We start from the raw sequence: 21601 nt of genomic DNA on the forward strand, positions 1-21601 counted from the left end.
ATGAGATTATGACCTGAGCCAAAATCAAGAGTCAGACACTGAACCAACTGAGCCACCCAGGCACCCAGAAAGGGTGCATTTTTGTCAGAGATGAGGGAGAAGCAGGGAAGAACTACCCCCAATTCTCCCTTGTGCCTGCTAAGCTTCCTTCTGCTCTTCCATGGCTTCCTATCGAAGTCAGAGCAGGGGGCCCCAGTGATACCATCGGCAGAGCCTCAGGGATGCAGGACATGGTGCAAAAGGGTGGAGAAGGGGTCTGGAGAGAAAACAAGGCAAACAGAGAATGCCCACCATACTCCGTTCTCTTCTTGTGGCTTAAGTCTTGAGTCTGGGTTCTTAGAAACTCAAAGAAAGGGAGAGAAATATATCGGACTTCCCACTAACAGGAGATATGAGTGCTTCAGTGACTAACTGGAAAAAGGAGAGAGATGTGTTCATAGTTACCGTTCAAATTTGGGAGGAAATTCTTGCCAGTTATATGAAACTATTATAAGTAGCATGATGCTAATAATAGTTTCATATAACTGTCATGGATTGTTCCACGAACTTGGGCTATAACCATGATCAGGTCTTTTTTATTATTAGCAGCAGCCTCCCGTGATCCAGGACCCTCCCAGACAACATTTACAATACTTCGTGCCCGCAGCACCGAGGGGGCCCTCAGAAAATGGCAGAATCCACTTTCGCCACACCCTTCCCCTGGCCTCACAGATGGGCAGGCAGGAGGCTCTTCCTCCCCAGTTGCCTGAGGCCACCCAGAGAGTCAGGAGCTCAAATACAACCCCACAGACCTGACTCAGGCCGGATTTCAAATTACCAGCACTACAGCCCCCCACCCCCAAACCCCCGCCCCGTCCTCGGGAAGACACGGGTCCTGGCCTGCACGCACCCACCCGCATCCACACGTGTCCTCGCTGTGGAGGTACCTTCCTGAGCAGACTCGGTCTGCAGCAAAGCCCACTCCCCTTGTCCAGGGCTCCGAGCCAACAAAGCCAGCACGTCCCCCCTAACTCTGAAAACACACGTTGCCCATATTTGATGGAAAATTAGATCCATCCATGTATGTCCAAAATGTTCTTCTTTAAAGAATTTCTGATGTCCTGGCAGCCTTTGGTAGCAAGCTTTGTCTCCTTTTTTTCCTTTCTTCCCTCTTTTTCTCTTTAGTAGTGATACATTGGCTTTTCCTGATGGTAGCTTAGAACTGGATTTTAGACTGAGCCATTTCAATTCCTCAGAAAAAAGCTTTTTTAGAAAATTTAATAAAGCATGAGGGACCCCAAAGTCTGTGAACCTGCGCAGGTGTCCTGATGCACGCAGACCTAGGAGGCAGGTGACGATGCGCTCAGAGTTTGCTCCCTCCAAGTCTCCCTGATCGTCTCAGAGACCCCTACCACCTGCCACTCACATGGGTCGGGGCATTGCCTTTTAAACCTTCTGGAGCCTCTGGTGTGCTTTCTTTGGCTTTCTCCACACATCTAAAGTTCCCTGAGGAACCAGGACCGCTATATATTACCAGACAGTAGAGCATCACAGTCTTAGAGTTGAGGCCTGACTCACCACCTCCCAGCCCCATGACCTCGGGCCTGTTAGCTGTTTATCTCTGTGTCTCAGTCTTCTCCACTCTAAAATGGGAGTGTTAAGAGTCCTGATGCCTTTGGGGCTTGTTTTGAGGATTAAATATACTGATAAATAGAAAGTGCTTACAGCAGCTCTTGGCATGCTCTAATACACATACATACACATACTCACACATGCCACTAACCAGATGCTCCTGGGTAAAGTTCCTAAGCATCTTCAGGCTTCCCAGAAGTAAAATGAAAGCCATGACCAGTTCCCAGCTCTACGGTGATGATTCTGTGGGATGATGTATGTACAATGTCTACCAGTGCCTGGCACATGGCAGGTGCCCCCAAAAGTCCTTCACCCCATCCCTCCTTTTGTTCCCTTCCTAGCCCCACTTCAGTGGCCCCGGGGCAGCAACACTCAGAAGCACGGCATCGTCAGTATTTAAACAACTCAAGAGCACAGCCATTTTCCTACAACTTGGAGACTCTGACTTGGCACACCACCATCCTTTGAGCACCTGCAAGATGCCCAACCCCAAAACTAGGAGAGGCTCACCACAGAGTGAAGGGTGAACCACACAGCTCCACACACAGCCAGCGCTGCGCACACAGTTTTGAAAGGGAGAGGAAGAGAAGGTGGTGGTGGAAGAGCTAGAGATCGAGAATGATCCTGATAAAAAACAAGCTGCTGACATCTTGGTTATTAAGGCTAGAAGCCTGCTGGCAGCCCTGCCCCTCTCACAGCTGGAGTGCGGACATGCTCCCCATCTGGGCCGAGCCTGACCCATGCCTATGTTGGTCACGAGAAGACCCTACAGTTTTCAGGAGCTCTGGACATCCTGCTCCCCATGTGTGGGTTCAGAAGCTCGCTGCCTCAAAGGCACCGTCTATCCCTGTGCCAAGGAAAAAGCATGGTCTGCATGCTTGTGCACCCCACCCCTGGCCAGAATTCATATGTTGAAAACCTAATCCCCCTTGTGATGGTATTCAGAGGTGGGGCCTTTGGAAGGTGCGGCCTTTGGAAGGTGCTCAGGCCATGAAGGGGGATCCCTCAGAAGTGAGTGGGGTGCCCTTGTAAAAGAGGCTCCAGAGGGGCCCCTAGTGCCTCTGCCATATGAAGACACAGCCATAGGACCTGGGGGAGGACCCTTCCCCAGCTCTGTTGACATCCTGAGCTCAGACTTCCAGCCTCCAGAGCATGAGAAACACATTTCTGCTGTTGACACCCACTATGTGGTATTCTGTGATAGCAGCTGGACAGGCTAGGACCAAAGCATGCCTTGAGCTACTACTCAAGGGTCTACTTGGTGACCCTTGTCACCTTGCCTCATACCCTGGCCTCCCATGACATCTGAGCCCGGTCTGATTTTCCTGGACATCTGGGGTCCTGATGTCCTGCCCAGCTATTGCTTGTTTCCCATCCCAGGAACCAGACCCTTTCCTATAAACCACCACCTGGAACCCCTTCAGGAATGAACAGATCACTGGGGACCGTACTGTCCCACCTATTCATTGGGATCCTCACAAACTAATTACTGATGCTTGCTGAAGGGGGTTACCCACCTTGCACAGCAGACTCTGGCCACCAAGGCCCCAAGCTTCACTCATTTTCCCCGAGCAACCCCATCCCACCACCTAGGTCCCAGCTCAGTCTCTGCCCCACCATTGCCATACAGCCACCAGCTCACAGTGTGCCTTGCACCCGAGCCTGTGACCACTGTTACCATGGCAGCCAGGGAGGCAATTACTGTGTCTTTATCTACCACTGCTGAGCCAACTCTTAACATATTCTGGAGTCTGTCACAAATATTTGTGGCCAGAAGGGACCTCAGATGGGCCTGATGTCTGGGCCTGTTGGGAGATGCTCCCAAGAAATCGGTCTTCACCACCCAGCCTTTGCAGGAAACACTTGGGAACTCGCTGGGGTTGTTTACACCAGCTGTTTGCACCTGGTGAGCAAGGCGGTAGTCATATGCTCCTCAGCAATCAGGAGATCTGAGGCAAAAGGCCAGACGGGTATTAAAGCCAGCGTGAGAATGGCACAGGAAACCCCTAAGCCTGGCAGAATCCTCATTCCATTAGGTGGCCTTATTCACAACTTTTTGACCCCATGCAGGCATGGGGGGACTCTGCAGTCATACCTCTGCCTGAAGGTGCACAGGTCACCCCTGCTGTGCACGACCACCTCAGTGAGTGGGTTAGTGTGCACACTCTTTGCCATTAAGGACACTTTAAGTCTTCTGATAGCTTTGTTGCATCTTTCAGTGACTGTCCCATCAAACCAACTTCACATTTACCTTATTCATCTCAATGTTTCTGCAAATCCTTTTGAAGGTAGGAAATAACAAATGCATACATGCTCGTGGTAGCTTCCACTGTGGTTTGCAGGATGCCTAGCCTATGGGCATTCCCCAGAAAAAAATTTTTTGAATGCATAAACGAAGACAGAGATAACTGCATCAGCAAACTCACAGATCTCCTGTGAGGCAGGCACTATGGGGGACATAAAAGGAAATATAAGACCGAGGAGCTATTCTCCAAGGCTTTGTAGCCTGGCTGGAGCCAGCAGCAGAGACCCTTGCTGTCCATGGAGTGTCCACACACTTCTACACATCTTCCCACTGCTTCACAATTAGGCTGCTTCCAGCCAGTGTGCTGTGAGCAGAAGTGAGAGATGGCGTGTTTCACAGCCTCCCTGGTGTCCATGTGGCCTCCATCAGTCTGGGTCCAGAGCCCCTGCCCTGCTGCACTGGACATGGAGCGTGAGCAAGAACAGGTAAACAACTCCAAATTATGCACCTGAGATTTTAAGATAGATTTATCACCCTGGCAGAGTCTCGTCTACCCTAAGACTGGGAAACCCACACACAAGGGCCCCGAATGCTAGTTTATATCTGACCCAAGGGCAAATGGAAGTTGTCTGTGGGGGCATGGAGTGGTGCTCCCCTCCCCCAGCCCAAGGAGAAAGTTTGAAAAGACTGACTGGGTGGGGATTTCCAAGCAGGAGACCCATAGACAGAGGCTAAAGACAAGGGCATAGTCCTTAGGCTGTGACAACAGTCCCCACAGAGGTGATGATCAGTGGACAGGAAGGAGGGAAATAATGAAGGAAAGATCAATAAAACTGGTTCCAGAAAAGCTCCCTGTTTGCCCAATGCCACATATCTGGGGATGGGAGGGAGAAGGAGTCAGGCCCAGAACTCAAAGGTTCCTTCCACTGGGCTCCCGAATTCAGTGGCCCTTCCACTATACAAAAACACCTGTCTGACCCTCTGAGAACATCCAGTCCAAGGCAGACAAGAGCAGCAACCTAGGACGAGGCCCACATGGGTTCCTGCATGGAGACCCAATACACCACTTTGGTCCAGACAGTAAGAAACTCACACCGACAGAGCACAAAAGGTATTTGCAGTTCAGAGGGACAATCTGAGTTGAGCCTTAGTAAAATGAGGATATAATACTCTCCTTGCTGACCGCACACAGTTTCTGTGAGGATGAAATGGGATAACAGAACTCTTTTAAGTTGAAAGTCGCTTTATGAGTATCGCTATCACAAAGAACAAAAGGTACTTGCCAGGATTTCATCTCTTTTCCAGAGCACAGACTTCCTTACCAGCCACTGGTTGCACAGCGTGGGGGAGCCTGAACTTTGTGGGTGAGGGAGAAAGCGCTGTTAGGAACAGTGGATGTAGCTTCACAGTGTGGATGGTGTTTTATGGCCCAATGCAAAGAGAATTTGCCCTGCGTTGTGGACAGGAGGTGCTCACTAAACCCTTGTCAGTGAGGTTCTGACTGTGGACCACGCTCTATCTTCTAGCCCTACCACTCTCTAAAGCCATGGAACACAAGTGAAACAAAGTAATGCAAATGGGCAGCAGGAAGACATTTCTGCACCATCGCCGATTTCCTGTTCCTCTCTTCCCTACTTCCTGCCCACACACTCATTAATCTCCTTTACATTAGGCCTTCCTGCCTCTCTCTTCTCTGTGGCATCCTATGTCCCTGCCAGGATAGTTCTGCAAACATACAGCTCCAATCATGTTGCATTCTTCAGAAAGTCCCCCAGTGGTGTGGGGCCAGAGCCACTGAGGGGGATGGGGGACGTTTCTTTCCACTCCTGATGCTTCCCCGATGTGGAAGGAGTGTGTTATTTGTAATGCCCTAACTTGTCTCCCCCACCTCATCCTTTACCCTCTTGGGGGACAGAAGCTTATCTCATTAGTCAGCCTGGAGGGTGACACCAGCATGCCTCATCTGTCCACCCCCTCTGCCCTTCCTCTGGGGAGGAAAGGGTCTATGCCCTGCCCCTCCACGTCCTAAGACTTGCCTGGCTTCCCTGCCCTCCGTTGCTGGCCACTGGGAGGGACGTCTGTCTGTAATCCTGTATTAGGAAGGCTATCTGGCTCTCCTGCTAAGCTGTTTCCTCCCATGTAGCCTATTTTAGCTTTAAAAGTGAAGTCTCAGCTTTTGCCTACATCTTACTTTTTAGCATATTCAATGATTAGGGCTGAAAGATAGGTACTTTTTATTGGATGACTCTTCGAACTCCAGCAAACACTTTCCCATGTCTATGAAAATTAGCAGCATCCTTGGCCTGGCATTCAAGGTCTTCTACAGAAAAATCAGGTCTGGGTCAATGCTCTGGGCCTAGTTTCTCACTCTGCTATGCCCTGGACATGCTGCAGACCCTAGAGGAACCACCACACTGGACTCCTGTAGCATCCTGGACATGCTTCGTGTTTCCTTCTTCCGTACGCTGAGCTCTCTGCCCCCTCGGCTCCCCTGGCACCAAAGCTGTGCCCATTGTACAAGCCTAGCCCCTGTGCACTCCCCCCCTGTGCCTTTTCTGACCCTGAGGGGTCTAATTTCTCCCTTCACTGCCAGATTTCTTATTCTGTTTCCTCTGCCAGGAACCTCTTCTCCTCCTGCCCGCTTCCCCCTCCCTCTGCACCTATGTGTCTATATACCACTTATCTGTGAGCAATCCAACTTGATGCCCTTATACCTCAGAAGCCCTCCAGGATGCTCCCCCTAAGTACTTCTATAGAATCTCACATACCACTAAACACCCTGAAGCAACATTCTCTGCTGACTCTTCTCCAGAAACCTATGAAGGAACACGGACAGGTAACACTTATTAATGTGCAGAACCTCCATTCCAGATGGTACCTCTACATCCACATGGAGACCAAAAGTCAATGCCCACTGTGAGTAGAGGCCAAGCCAGGGAAAGTCACTGAAAGAATCCCTTTAACTGGAATTAGTGAAACCTTTCTGGAATGTTCTGATCCTCCAGGGAAGGCTCTCTTGACAAGGGGGTTATCCTGTCAAGTGTCTAGCTTTTAACTAGTCAGTGAATTAAAGACATCTAATTATTAGTTCAATTTTTCTGAGGATAGTCAGAAGCTGACAGCCCTAGTCCCCAGATTCCACCAGGGAAAGAGGTGCATGCCCCAAGGCCACCCAGGATAAGTACCATGAGGAAAGGGTCTCAGTTCTCAGCTCTCCCCTGTCTAATAAGCGCAAATGCCAAAAAATGGTGCTCAGGCAACAGCAGGTTGTGGCTCAAATGACACGTCTGAATACTGAGGCCACCACATTTTTCTCACTGGCTTGAAGCTTGGGAAGTCTGATATGCCTCTTTGAAGTCTGCTCAGTGTGTGGGGAATGTATGGATTTTCTGGGGCCTCAGCAATATGGGGATAGATGAGACCCTCCAGGGCTCAAGTATCAAGAGCTTTCTCCACTCTGTAAACACTCCTGGGAAAATGAGGAAAGGCTAAAACTCTGTAATTTGTAACAGGAAGTGTTGAACCCATCTTGCTTCTAGGTTAGGCTAAAAAGAATAGGTCCCATGAATGATTCTTTGGCGACAATGAGGCAATCAACTTGGGCTGGAAGACTACTGATAGAGAATGCCCTAAGGAGGATTTCTGGCTGAGGGGAGGCCCCTGGCAGGCCCTGCAAGTACGTAACTTCTTTGGTACGTCCTCATTTCTCCAACTGAAATGCACTCTACAAAGCATTTTGTTCCTGTTCTTTTTTTCGTTTTCAGTCACCACCACCAAAAACCTCGCATGTGTTGAGCCAACTTCGTTCAAGGGGGCCTAGGGCAGACATGGGATTTGGTGACACAGTACCGATTTTGGTGAGCCATGTGGCCACAGCACCATAGATCTCGTCCAGGATGAGGATGACCACGAGGTTGATGATGACTGCTGTGGCTGTCACTGTCACCCGGACGTTGGAGCGTGTAGCCTTGTTGAGAGACAGGGCTGCTGCAGTTGTTATGCGATACACGATGACCCCAAAGACGATGGAAAATGTCAGGGCAATCTGTTTGAGAGACAGGGAGAGTTACGGCTCAGCAGACAAGTACTGGGCAGCTATTATTTGGTCGGCCAACAGTCCTCTTCGCTACGTCAGGTACTATTAATCTGGAGTCCACCAGTAGGCAACAAGGGGGCGGCACACCCTCTAAACTCTCGTGCAAATTCTATGGAGGGGTGCACTGTCCATGGAGACTGTCTTCCATTTGCGAAATGCCAAATGGTCTCTAATACATACAAACCCCTAAGGATGAAAACACTGGACGCTGAGGTGCGTACAACACACGTGATGTTATTTCTTTCATTAGGGGGTTTCCAGTTGACCACGGAGGAGAGCTGAACTCTTACAGTGAATGAGACCTGAGAGGTACTGCATGCTCTGTGAAGGGGCTGAGAGTACAGAGGAACAAGCAGATCAGGGGAATAATGGGATGTAAACTGGGCTCTCGGTGAAAGGAAACAGGGAGCCATGGAAGGTGTCTGAGCTGAGAAGCAGTGAGTCAGCTTCATGCGGTGTGTGTGGGAAAGCTGCCCAAAGAAGAATAAAGAGAGATAAACCAGGCATGAGATTTGTAGACTCTTGGTCCTCAGGGTGAACAAAATATCACTGTAAGATTTCTCTGCCAGGCAACTGTAATAGAGGACTCGGATTTCTCCTTTGGTGCAGAAATCTCCGGCTGTTAGGCTGAAAGGAAAGCTTACCAGTCGCTTGACCTCCAAGGGCCCCCCATTTCCTCTTTCTAGAACCTAAGAATAATAACTCACTCTCCCAGACCAGGCCCTCTCCTCTCCCATCAGAGCCAGGGAGGACCATTTCCATGAAGCAGAAGGATGTCAGGGGAAGAAAGTGCCCTGCATAAGCTCTCAGGGCAGAGGAAGGAGACTGAACGTCTAGGTGTGTAACCTGCTCAGAGCAAAACTCTAATTTGCGTCAGTCAAGTGAAGTCTTCTTAGAATTCTTTCTGCACAGGAGGCTGTTCAGGTAGTATTTCCTCTGGGATCAGGGGATGGCGGGGGCAGGAGGGGGGTGGTTGGTGTTGGCTGGGGACAGCAAAGATTCCCTCTGAAAATACAAAGTATCCTGGACTACACGTTCCCTCCCTAGAAAGGAGGGGAGGAGAGAGGGGGTAGCAGGGGTGGGGGGGGGGGCGCTCTGGTTCAAGCAATGCTTTGCAAGCTGTGTATGACACCGGTGGGCGAATGGGGAATGGGTTCCAGATGTGTCAAGGTATGAACGACTTCAGGCCTCTGGGGGGCGCTTGGGGCTGCCGGAGCTGGGGGTGTGCTGGTGGCAGCCTCAGCTGTTACCCCCGCACGCTGTACAAATATCAGCATTTGCCCTGTGGGCCACAGTGTGAAAAAGGAGGCCTCCCTAAGGCAGGCAGGATGGCAACGTTCTCTGGGTAGAGGGCGTGTGTGCGTGCATGTGCGCACGCACATGTGTGTATGTCAGGGTGGAGAAGAGGTTACATGGGAATGACACCGTGTGGGAGACCCTCATTAGAGGGAGTGGGAGCGGCAGAAGCCCCAGCCTCCAGGACGACGGAGGAATGGGCACCGTGTAAGTCGGAAAGGCTGGACATGACATCACCGCTCTCCAACAATGTAGACATTTTCACTTCCCGTTCCTCCGGGACTGTCACTGCCAGACAGTAAGGGCCTGGAAAACGTGGTGTGAGATTCTTTTCCCCCGAAATCACTTTTGCAGCAAAAGGCCAGTGATGGAAGTATTGATGAGGCGGGGGAGGCCAGGGCATCAAAGAGTGAGTGTGTGTGAGCATTCTGGAGGATTCTGGGGGAATGACGGGGGGGAAAACAATGGCAAAAACATCCTTTGCTTTGGGTCCTGGGGGTGGGGCATGGAGGAATGAGGGGGAAGGAGATCGGCTTCTATTCTTCTCCAAGAGGCCCAGCTGCTAAACTGGGGAAGGAAGAAAATTCTTTATTGCTACCCGGAGTGTGATCCATGGACCTGCTGCATGGGCCAGGAGCTCGGTCAACATGCAGCATCTCCAGGATAGCTCCAGATCCAGTGGCTCAGGATCCGCACTTGAACGAGACTCCTATCCAAGTTCTAGAGGCACTGCTCTACTCACTTGTCCCAGCCTCCTGTCCTCCTGGGCCCTACCTCCAACACACCCCTCCCCAGCCCTCTGGTGCTGTTCTGTGCAATCCTAGATTCTCAGCTCCTGATTTTCCCTTCCACTACAGCAACCAGGTCTGAAGCTGTCCTTCAGTGTCCCTGCAGGCTCCTCAGGACTCCTCAAGCTAGATGAGCCTGGAGGACACCAGCCCAGTCCTGTGACCAGTTTGCAGATGAGGAAACAGGCATGAAAAGTGAAGTGATTTGCTCAAGGTCACAAGGCGTGGCCTACAACCCTAGCCTCTGGAATCCTGATGGGAGTTAAAGGATATTAGCATTCAGGGGTCATCCACGTCCAGCCTCTAATTTCATATGTAAGGAAACTGAGGCCCAAGAAGCAGCAATGTGATCGGTCCAGGGTCTGGACAGCTCCTGGCAAAGCTGGGATGCTAATGGCGGTGCCCTCTCGATTGCGTTATTCAGTACACATCTACCTGAGCACTTATCCTTATAACAATCATGTAAAACATGCCTTTTGTGGATGCCATTTACTGACTGTCCAGGATCTGAACCCTGCTCTGTGGCTCCCACGTCTACAATCTCATCCTATCCTGATGTTAGAAAGCAGGTCCTCTAGTAGTACTAAATCCAGCACTGTTTTCACCACTGTGGCTGCAGTGTTGATGTTGCTTAGTAAATTCAGGAAATATGTGCTGGGGATATTTCATGTTTATGAGCAGTCTCCCCCCAAATAGGCCAAAAGTGGGGACTTGTCTTGGACTGCATTCTGTGCCTCATGCCCTTTCACAGCGGTGCCTTACTGCAGAACCTACTTGGTAAAGATTTGCTGGTCCCTGGCTCTAGGACCCTAGCTCTCCAGAACATGGGAACATCACCATGGTCCCCATTGCTTTTGGTGTTCTGATCCCATAGCTTTACTTGTGGACACAGCCAAACTGCAACAGAACCCAGGCTATGGAGTCCAGAGTCCTATTTAATGCTATGAGACATAGGAAGGAGAGACGGTCTGGTCCCCACGCTCCAGGTCTTACATTCACAATCACGGTGGAGAAAACCACTGCACATGTACAAGGATGAGCCTAATAGCAGGCGGACAGAGTACAGGCTCAGTTCATGAGCTTCATATGTGCCAAGCAGAGCACAGGGGGATTAGTCAGAGAAAATCCCACAGAAGTAGCTTTGGGACAGTTTCCTACGAGAAAGGTTTGGAGAAAAGAATACAAAAAACAAAACAAAACAAAAATGTAGAAACAGATAAGTCAGAAGCAATCTTGGCTGAACCAGTGGGAGAATAGCCAGTCTGAGGCAGGGCACGTAATAGTAGCTCAATTTTAAAACACACACACACTATCGACTTTATCATTGACAAATAGATCGTCTCTGGCAACTTATTAATGATTAATTACCTTACTTTCTCATTCAGTCACTCATAAAATATGTCTTGAGTACCTTCTACATGCCAGTCACCATTCTAAGTGTCAGGGATATAGTAGTGAGCAGACTGCCCAGGAGTGTCTGCCCTCGTGGCACTGATCTTCTAGTGGGGAAAGACAGACAACAAACTACTAAAATGCATCAAACAGAGAGTATATCTGGTTAGGAAAGGCATGGGTGAGGAGGTGATATTTCAGGAAGGCCCTAAAGAGGGAAATCGGAGGGAAGGGGCTGTCAGGCAGAGGGTGGCCAAAGGAGAATAAAAGGGGGAGGTGGGTGTGGAGAGGAGGAGGGTCATTCCTGTGGTACAAGGATGCTGGCTTCTACATCTCATGAGATGCAGGGCCTTAAGAGAGTTTTGAGCAGAGAAGTGACATGATTTGATCCAGATTTTAAAAAGATCAGTAAGCTGATGATTTTTTTTTAAAGTAGGCTCTACACCCACCATGGGGTTTGAACTCACGATCCTAAGATCAAGAGTCGCATGCTCGATCAGCTGAGCCAGCGAACAACCTCAACAGGCTGACTAATCTGTAGGGGCACAATTGGGAGGCCACCACAATAAGGCAGGTGATGGAGGAGGGTTTCTGGGGGCTGGTTCCCAACACACAAGTGGAAGTAAATGACTGCCTTGGGCATGGAAGGAAAGCTCAGGCACCTAGCTCTAGAGCCAGGACACTGCTTCTGATAATCCCCTCCCACATAAAAAGAAAACAAAAGAGCTTTAATTCAAAAAGGAAAAACACTGTTGTAGCTCAACACATTGGGTTGGAGAAGAAAGAGAAAATTCACCTTGTCCCACACTGGCCTCTGTCACAGCTGGGGAAGAGGAACACAGCAGCAGGGCACTGCCTTATTCTCAACCATCCCATGAAAAATATCCCCAGCTGATCTGGCAGACTGGCATCCCTGAAACCCTCCCCACAGTCGTGGTCCTGACCTCTCCTGCCAACGTTTAGTCACAGGGGGTGGAGGAGAGAAGGACGTTCAGTACTCACATGTGTTGCAGTATGTGCCTTTGGCTTTACCCTAATTCCATAACCAAACCCCACTTTTTTAGAAACATCACCCTGCCCCTTTATGTGCCACTCCACACCTTGTTCTAGGGCTGTGCCAAGCCCTTTTCTTTAGAAGACAGAGTTGTTTTTTTTTTTCAATGAAAAAAAATAAGGAAAAGTTAGCATAAAATAAAGATTTTAAAAAATCTAATAGGTATGAGACTATGTAATTTATGGTCCAACCCATAATACTTTTGACAGTAAGAAGGAGTGCTATTGATCTTTATTTCTGTCAACCCAAGCACGCCTGACTGTAAAGGGGTGATCTTTAAAGGGGTCCTGCCCTATTTCTACCACTCTCCTCCTAGCTCCTGTTCATGTAGTCCAGTTCTGGGCACTGGCTGATGACAGGTGGGGGACCCCAGGCGTAGAGAGACACAACAATTAGTTCTCGGTTCCAATATAGAATCTCCCATTTGTATCGAGATGTGGAGTCAGTCGGGTGGGGTTGGGAAAAGGAAGATCAAAGATATAATTATATATTACTTCCAAACAACACAGAAAAAACTCCACACCAGTTAGGAGGTCTCCATGGAATTAAAAAAAAAATTAGAACTTTGGGGAGATGACCCACCATTGAGCCAGTTTTCAGTACCGGCAAACCTCAAGAGTGTTGCGGGTTTGGTTCTAGACCACCGCAATAAAGCAAGTTATTATGGTGAAGAAAGTCAAATGAATTGTTTGGTTTCCCAGTACATATAAAAGTTATGTTTGTACTATATTGTAATCTATTAAGTGTGCGGTAGCATTATGTCTAAAAATAACCCATCATACATACTCTGATTAACAAATACTTTCCTGCTAAAAAGTGCTAACCATCTGAGCTTTCAGTCAGTTGTAATCACTGATCACAGATCACCGTAACAAATATAATAATAATGAAAAGGCTTGAAACAATGCAAGAATTGCCAAGCTATGACATAGAGACCAGAAGTGAACAAACGCTTTGGGAAAATGGTGCCAAGAGATTTGTTCAAAGCAGGCTGCCACAAACCTTCAACTATAAAAAATGTAACACGTGCAAAGCGCAATAAAGCACAATAAAACAAAGGTATGCCTTCATTTGTCCGTGGTGGTGAGGTAACCTGTTTGTTGTTGACACTGATGCTGATGATACCAGCTCCTCTCTCAGACAGTAGACAAGCTTCTATTTTCAGTGCTCTCCTTGCCTGACTGATCACTGGCATGTGACATAATTGATTGCCCTCCCCTTGCAATACTTTCTTGGTTTCCACAACTCCCTACAATCCTTTGGCTGTTACTTTTAATCTTGTCTTTTGGATCCTCCTCATGCTCCCAAACTTGAACATGGCAGTGTCTTGGGACTCAACCCTTGGACTTTCCTCTGTTGACGCTCAGCCTCCTGGTAATCTCATACAATTTCATGGCTGTAAATACCACCAGTACCATCTGATGAGGAGTCCTCTGAACTGCAAATTTATATCCATCATGAAGGCAACTCCAGAATTCCTCCCTATCCCAGTAAGGGATAACTCCAGCTTTTTTGATTGCTCAGGATAAGAACCTTAAAGTCATGGTGGACTTCCCTCTGTTTTGCATCGTATGATGAAATTCTTTTGGATTCACCTTTTCTCCAAGAATAAGCAGTGCCACTTGCATGGCTCTGATTCTTGGCTTTCTGTTTTTTCCACTGGTCTAATTATATCCTGGCAACAATGCCACACCATCATATTTATTACTGTTTTATAATAAGTGTTCATTTGATATATTCTTAGTCTTTGTCCTTCCATATAAATTGTCAGGGAGAAAATAAAAAGACCTAACACTGTTATGGTTCCATTAATGGCCACCCAACTTATATGCTATTATTACTGTGTACACTGTAATTCTACCTTATTTACTTTTATTTTAATGTTTATTTATTTTTCAAAAAGACAGAAAGACAGAGTGCAAGCTGGGGAGGGGCAGAGAGAGGGAGACACAGAATCTGAAGCAGGCTCCAGGCTCTGAGCTTTCAGCACAGAGCCTAATGTGGGGCTCGAACTCATGAACCATGAGATCATGACCTGAGCTGAAGGCAGACGCTTAACTGACTGAGCCACCCAGGCACCCCGATTCTACCTTATTTTTAACCCTATGAGACACCATCATTATTGTTTTCACAGCCAAGGTACGCATAGGCTTTCCCACATATTTACCACTTTGTTCTTCACTTCTTAAAACTCTAATTCTCCATATGGGATCACATCTGAAGTACATTCTTAGGATTACCTTTAGTGAAAGAAACAGTTGGTGGCAAACCTCAGTTTTTGTTTCGCTATAAATATCTTTATCCTAATACTTCTATATTGTATTTCTCCTGGGTATAGAATTCTGGATTATCAAGTGTTTTCTTTTCAGCACAGGAAGACAGCATGTCAGTATATTCTGACTTCCAACTGCTATGTGAAATCAATGGCTAATTGGACAGTCTCTTCACTGAAGGTAATCTTTTGATTTCTGAACATATTTGAGATTTTTCTTGTGTCTTATATATTCTATGATTTCATTGTGATGAATGTAAACGTAGATTTCTTTTTATTTTTCCTGCTTGAATTTCATTGGGATTCTTTCTTTCTTTCTTTCTTTCTTTCTTTCTTTCTTTCTTTCTTTTGGAAAGAGAGAGAGAGACAGAGAGAGAGAGACAGAGAGACAGAGAGAGAGAGAGAGAGAGAGCGCACAAGTGGGGGAGAGGCAGAGAGAGAAGGAGACACAGAATCCAAAGCAGGCTCCAGGCTCGGAGCTGTCAGCACAGAGCCCGACGTGGGGCTCGAACTCACAAACCGTGAGATCAAGACCTGAGCTGAAGTCAGACGCTTAACTGACTGAGCCACACTGGGATTCTTCAATCTCCAAATTGGAATTCTGTTAGCAGAATTAGCCAGTTAGGTGACCATCGGTTAGTGTATCTTGTTCATTACTATTCTCGCTCCTTTTGCAGCAGTGCAATTAAATACATGTTAAATTTTCTCAGTCTGTTTCCAAATCTATTAATTTCTCTTTTGAATTCTCAATCTTTTGTCTCCCTATGCTGCATTATGGATAATTTTTTCTAACCTGTGCTGTGCTTCACAAATTATCTCTTTAGCTATGTTTAATTTGTTGTTAATCCCATCCATGGTGTGTATATATATGTAATATTATGTTTATGTACATTTATATACTCCTGTTCATATTCATATCACATATGTTCATTATTAAATATTTATATATTCATATTTATCAATATATATTCATTTCTAGAAGATTATTGGCTGCTTTTCAAATCTTTAGGTCATTTTTAAAATAGTTTCTTATTTTTGGCAGATTTTTCAACCTGGCTGTCTTAACCTGTGACCTTTAGTCTTTTCTGTCTATCCCCACTGGTTCTCTTTCAGAGTGCTTCAGCTTCTTGTGCAATTGATTGTTTTTAACTGTGTTCTCTTTTTGGTCCTGGAAAAATTCTGGGGGATTTTTTGAGGACTGGTGTAAATATGCTTTCCTACAGAGAATCTGTGTTGGCTTCTGCCAGGCACCTGGAAGGGCTGCCTGTCCTCGACCAAGTTTACAGCCCGAGGTTCCCTGGGTCTCTCGAGTGACAAACTATGCTGTAAGTCCACGATGGGGATCATCCATGACCACTTCTCAGAGACAAGGTTTTGTTCCTCTTTTCTCCCTGTTCTACTTAGAACCAGAGCAGTGTTCTCTACAGTCACACGAGTCGGGAGGGGGTGGGTTTAGTTCTATTTTACATTTATTCTGAGAGTGTGGTTCCTTGTGGAGTTCCAGTTTAACTTGGTGAGAACTTCCTGTTAGCATCCCCACTTTGAGTGAGCCATATCTTCTGATTTCTATCCTCCTTGCCCCATAAAACCACCAAAACCAAAGCCCAAGTTTGTCTACATGGGAAAATGTCCTCAAAGTAAAAGCAGTATTAATGCCCAGGTATTTGTTTCTTGGTTATCAGTTTCCCCTAGATGGATCCATATTAGGAATAGCCTGGTATTGGGGTGCCTGGCTGGCTCAGTCAGTTAAGCATCCAACTGGTTCAGGTCATGATCTCACGGTTCAAAAGTTCAAGCCCCACATAGGGCTCTGTGCTGACAGCTCAGGGCCTAGAGCCTGCTTCAGATTCTGTGTCTCAATATCTCTCTGCCCCTCCCCTGCTCACACACTCGCTCTCTCTCTCTCAAAAAAAAAAATAAATAAACATTAAAAATTAAAAAGAAAGGAATCGCCTAGTATTCTTTACTAACCTATCAGCCCCCCAAGCCTTTAGGAAGAATGAAAAAATACATCCATCCAGTATTTTTTGTTATTTTCAGCAAGATGGGGTGCTACTAATATCCTAACCTACCACTACTGGAGATAGAAGTCTATTTTACTTATCAATTTTCTTATTTATGTATGTATTTGCCATCTGTAAACTCCTTAAAGGAGGGATTATTTTACTTTCTACTCTATCCCCAGTGCCTAAGAACAGTGTCAAGCACATAGATGGCACCCATTAAATATATTTTTAATACTGTTTTATAAAGATTTTACTTTAAGTAATCTCTGCACCCAACGTGGGGCTCGAACTCACAACCCCAAGATCAAGAGTCGCACACTCCACCAACTGAGCCAGCCAGGTGCCTCCCCCACCTGCCCAGTTAAACATTTCTTGAATGAATGAATAAACTTGGTGATGACAATATGCATACTGTGGGAGGCTCTGAAATGCAAAACTAAACTTTGTATCATTCCTGTGTAACACCCTGCAACTTGCCACATATTCTTGAATAAATTCTATATGCCTTGCTCTTGTTAAGGTAACAGATGCAGACTTCTAAGTCTTGGCGAGGCACCCATCGCCTCTGTACTTCAGAAGATCTGTACATCATCTCTGTACTGCTCTGTGAAATGAGGAGCAGGAATAGGTGGTGCCTAGGATCCCTTCTCTTTTTCAATTTCTGAGATTAAGACATGGCTCCTGTCCCCAGTGATCACAGTGACCATAATAATGGCAATAATAATCTCAGATCAGGGCCAGAGTTGCCAGAGTCACCAGAAAATAATTATGATTTCAGTCCCAGAATAAGCAATCCCTCCCCAAACCCACAACTAATGCTTAGAAATGCTTAGAAATGCTCTAAGGACCCAACTCTCCTTTGTAAAACGGAAGTTCCAGTCTTGAACACTAGAAGGAATGTACACAGAAGGTGGGGGGGCAGGTGTCTCAGTGACCCAAGCTGAGCCCTTCTGAGCTTCACCTTCCTGAGGTCTTCTTGCTCCACTCACATCCTGGCTCCCAAGAATGACCAGCTACCACTTTTCTGATCTGACTTGAGCCTGAATCACAGACCTATTCCTGGTCTTTGCTGACATAGCTGAGACCATCTGGGTCTTCTGAAAAGGTTCTTCCAAACTCTAAGGGAGAACATAGGGAAGTAAACATGCAACTCTAGTAAACATGGCAAGGCTGAAGAATGAGGCTCACAGAGCCAAAGCTGGCTGTCTTCTGTGGTTTCCAGGCTCTGTTCTCTTCGACAAACCATCAGGGAGAGCCAGCCAGCCCACAGCCCCAACAGGCTGCCACAATTCTGCAGCCAGTTTACCGGGATTACTTCTTCCAAGGTCTTGGTCTGTCTCAATGCGGAAGGCACCACATCACAACCCACCCCCGGAAGTTCCGATTTCAAATACCTGGGCTCAAGGCTGGGAAGACAGAGCCCCCTTCTGTAGCCACCGAAAGCCACTGACCCCCATCCCAGGTCCAAGGGAATCACCTTTCCCTCTTCAGATGGCGGTAGTGGCCTCGCTATCAGGTAAGATCTTCCCTGTTTAGACAGGACTGTGGCTTCATCTTTACTAGTCCTCGTTATCCCCACAGCATACTAGAATAACCCACCCATACCATTTGCTCTACAGGATCTACATGCCTAAGTTACAGGCAGGTGTTCCATCAAGGAAATTACCATGAACAAGATGGAGGCGAAGTTCATCAAGTAACCTGGGAAACGATCTTTCCAGGTCAGCTTATCTTCACCATCCTGTGGAAACAGGAGAGTACAATCAGAAGGCACAAACAGATATATCGATTTTCTTTCAAATTTGCACCAATTTGCATATTTAGTCATTCATTACTCTAGATAGGTGTTTTCCTAGTCTCTGATAGCCACAACAGCCCTCCTAATTCTGTGATCTCTGCATAGCCTGGAAAAACCAAGGCGAAATGAGGACAAGAGTTGACCCTTGCCTCAAACTGAGCTGACATTTTAGTTATCAGCTGTGTGATCTCAGACACAAGTCTTGACATTTCTGACCCGCTATTTCTTCATCTGTAAAATGGGCGCAGTCATGACACCCATTCTGCCTAATGCACAGGATGGTTTTATTTACTTTGTTTCATTTTAAAGAGAAATATGTGAATGTAATAAAGCAACGGACAGATGACAGACAGACCCCGACCCAAAGAGCAGCATCCCCAAATAGATCATTCTTTAAATAAAACATCAACCATTCACTGTAGATCCTAGTAAGTGTACAAATTACCCACAACTGCCGTTCTTCAAAGAACCTGCACGTGTGATCGTTTGTTTCCTCCGAAAGGACTATGTTCTGCCCCCAGTCACAAAAGCAAACATTTTGAGGCAGAGGTTGGGCTGATGCCTTGCAGTCAATCTGTCTGCGAACCCCACCTTTCCTTCTCAGACTGGGTCCAGGTCACCCAGGCCACTCTCCTGACCACAGTCATCCACCTTGGACAAACTCTGGGGGCCCGCATTGGCAGGGCGATGCCAGCAAGGTATGGATGTAAGACATCTCTACCAATTAGCTGCCACTTAACTTCTGCCCGGGCACTTGATTTCTCCAAGCTGCCGTTCTATAAGATTAGAATTGGTGCAGTGTCCTGCCTACTACCAAGGTTGTGGGGAAAACCCTCTAAAGCCACATTGGTGAAGATGCCCTGGAACAGCAAAGCGCTCCATGCTGGTGAGGCAGGAGTCCCCCTGCGTCTCTGCAATATGTCTGAGTCAAACTCAGCAAGTGAACGGTCCAGGGCCTCCTGCTCTATTTTCTCTTCCCTCCTCCCTCTTATTTCAGAACACACCTGCTTTGACTCTAGCAACAGTGCCATCTAGCCTGTGAGAGCTTGTACTGTAGGCTAAGGGCCCTCCTGGCCTAAAAGACTTCTTTCTAAAGACAAGTGGGTGCCCACCGTGTGCAGACCCTGGTGCCAGGCGTGGTGGGAAGACAGAAGAAAGTAGATATGGTCACTGCCCTGGGAGGCTCACAGTCAGATGACACAGAAGGGACACCCACACCAAAAAGCTTCAGGAAGCACTTGCCATTTGGGAGAGAGGGTTATCTGAGGAGTGAGGCTGTGGGCAACTTGAAAAAGGAATGGTGTGTGTCTTCCTCACGGCACATTGAAACTGAGCACAGGGCTGAACTGGCTCAATAAATTGGGGGTGGAAGTGAGGGTTAGGGCAGAAGCCATTCAGTGATTAGCAGTCATTCCCAGATGACATAAGTAAGTGACACTCATATTTCATAGATGGCATGACACAATCCAGGCTCTAGACACTGAGCCCAGCAGACTTTCCATCACACAGTGAGAACGGGTAACTACCGGTCAGACCATTCTGAACAGGTGGGAGCTTGTAAACTTACTACTATTAGGACTGGAACAAGAGGTGTTCATATTCTAAATTAGGCCAACATTAAGAGGCAGTTAGCATTCCTTTACTTTTCTCCTTCAGTGTCAATTCTTAGTTTTACTCACACCAGTGATATTTGAGATTTTGATGAGGAAAAGTGAGGATGAGTAAGATAGTAATATCACACCAGATTACCATGCATCTTAGATTGATTAGCCAGCCTGTGGTGAGGGCCAAGCGGCATGCACCCACACACAGAGGTAAGAACTCTCAGCACCTCCCTCCTCTTTTAACAATGGAGATGACAACACTTGTCCCACCTAAGTGGCAGAGGCATTGTGCAGATCAGGAGTGAATGCCTCATGAGAGCTTTGTAAGCTATAAGGCGGTAGCAGACAAAAGTAAGATCTCATCAGCTTTATGGTTATGTCAAAGGTATCAAAGGATTAGGAAGCACTTAGCTAATGTCCCCATTGTTAAGATACAAGGCTAGCTGTCTTCTGTGTTTGTTTCTTTGTCTCTGTCTTGGGTCTTTGTCTCCGGGTTATGGCTCCTACTTCCAAGTCTCCAAATAGCAAACAGCTCAGCCACAATACTCACTTGAAACCAACAAAGTGCCCTTTGGAAATGGGAGCACTGACAGTGTAGCAGGTGAGAATACTATGTAAACAAAATCTTTCCGGAGCAGGTTTGAAAAGCGGCCAATCATCCCTGAGTTGTATTTTCATTTTTAATTAAGGTATAATTTACATAGAGCAAAATTCCCCTCATTAGTGTGCAGTTCCATGAGTTGTGATAAACATAGACTGCTGTGTAGCCACAGCACAACGAGGACAAGGAATAATTACAATTCACTCAATACCCCCCCCCCCCAAACCCCAGGTCCCTTTGGAGTCCATCTCCCCAATCTCCAGCTCCTGGCAGCTCATGAGCTCCAGCTCATGGCCTGCCATGTGTCCCTTTAGTTTTTGCCTTTTCCAGAATGCCGTATAAGTAAACTAGAGAGTATGGAGCCTTTGGGCCTGACTTCCTTCACTCATCACATGGCAGCTGAGACTCATCCATGTGGCATTCCCAGAAGTCTGCTCCTTTTCATTGCTGAATAGTGTTTCATTATATGGACGTGCCATGGTCCACCTACCAATCAGCAGCAGAGAGGTGTTTGGACTGTTTCCACCTTCTTATGATTATGAATAAAGTCATTGTAAGTACTGGTGTACTGGTTTTGGTGCGAGAATAGGTTCTCATTTCACTTAGGTAACTACCAAGTCATGGGCTTGCTAAGTCATAGGGTAAGTCTAGAAACGAGACTGAGAACAGTGATAACTGTACAAGACACCTTCTGTGAAGATGAAATGAGGTAACACATGGGAATTTGTATGGGTCCGTGCCTGGCACACAGCTAGAACCCAGTATTTGCTACCTAATATCATTACCATCATTATTATGGCTTCATCTACCATGGACCTTGGCCATGACTGGAACATAT

At 47.1% G+C, this 21601-nt stretch overlaps 1 protein-coding gene across 1 annotated transcript in view; it reads right to left on the reverse strand.

Moving 5' to 3' along the window:
• Positions 1-21601, reverse strand: part of ANO2 (anoctamin 2) — a 340487-nt gene that overhangs the window by 54309 nt on the left and 264577 nt on the right. Inside the window, exons 15-16 of the mRNA XM_060658635.3 lie at positions 18427-18501; positions 7706-7901 (exon numbers count right to left, since the gene is read on the reverse strand). Coding sequence (XP_060514618.2) covers positions 7706-7901; positions 18427-18501 — 271 coding nt within the window. The remainder of the gene's footprint in view (positions 1-7705; positions 7902-18426; positions 18502-21601) is intronic.

This window comes from Panthera onca, chromosome B4, assembly GCF_046562875.1.
Source record: "Panthera onca isolate mPanOnc1 chromosome B4, mPanOnc1 haplotype 2, whole genome shotgun sequence".
NCBI lineage: Eukaryota > Metazoa > Chordata > Mammalia > Carnivora > Felidae > Panthera > Panthera onca.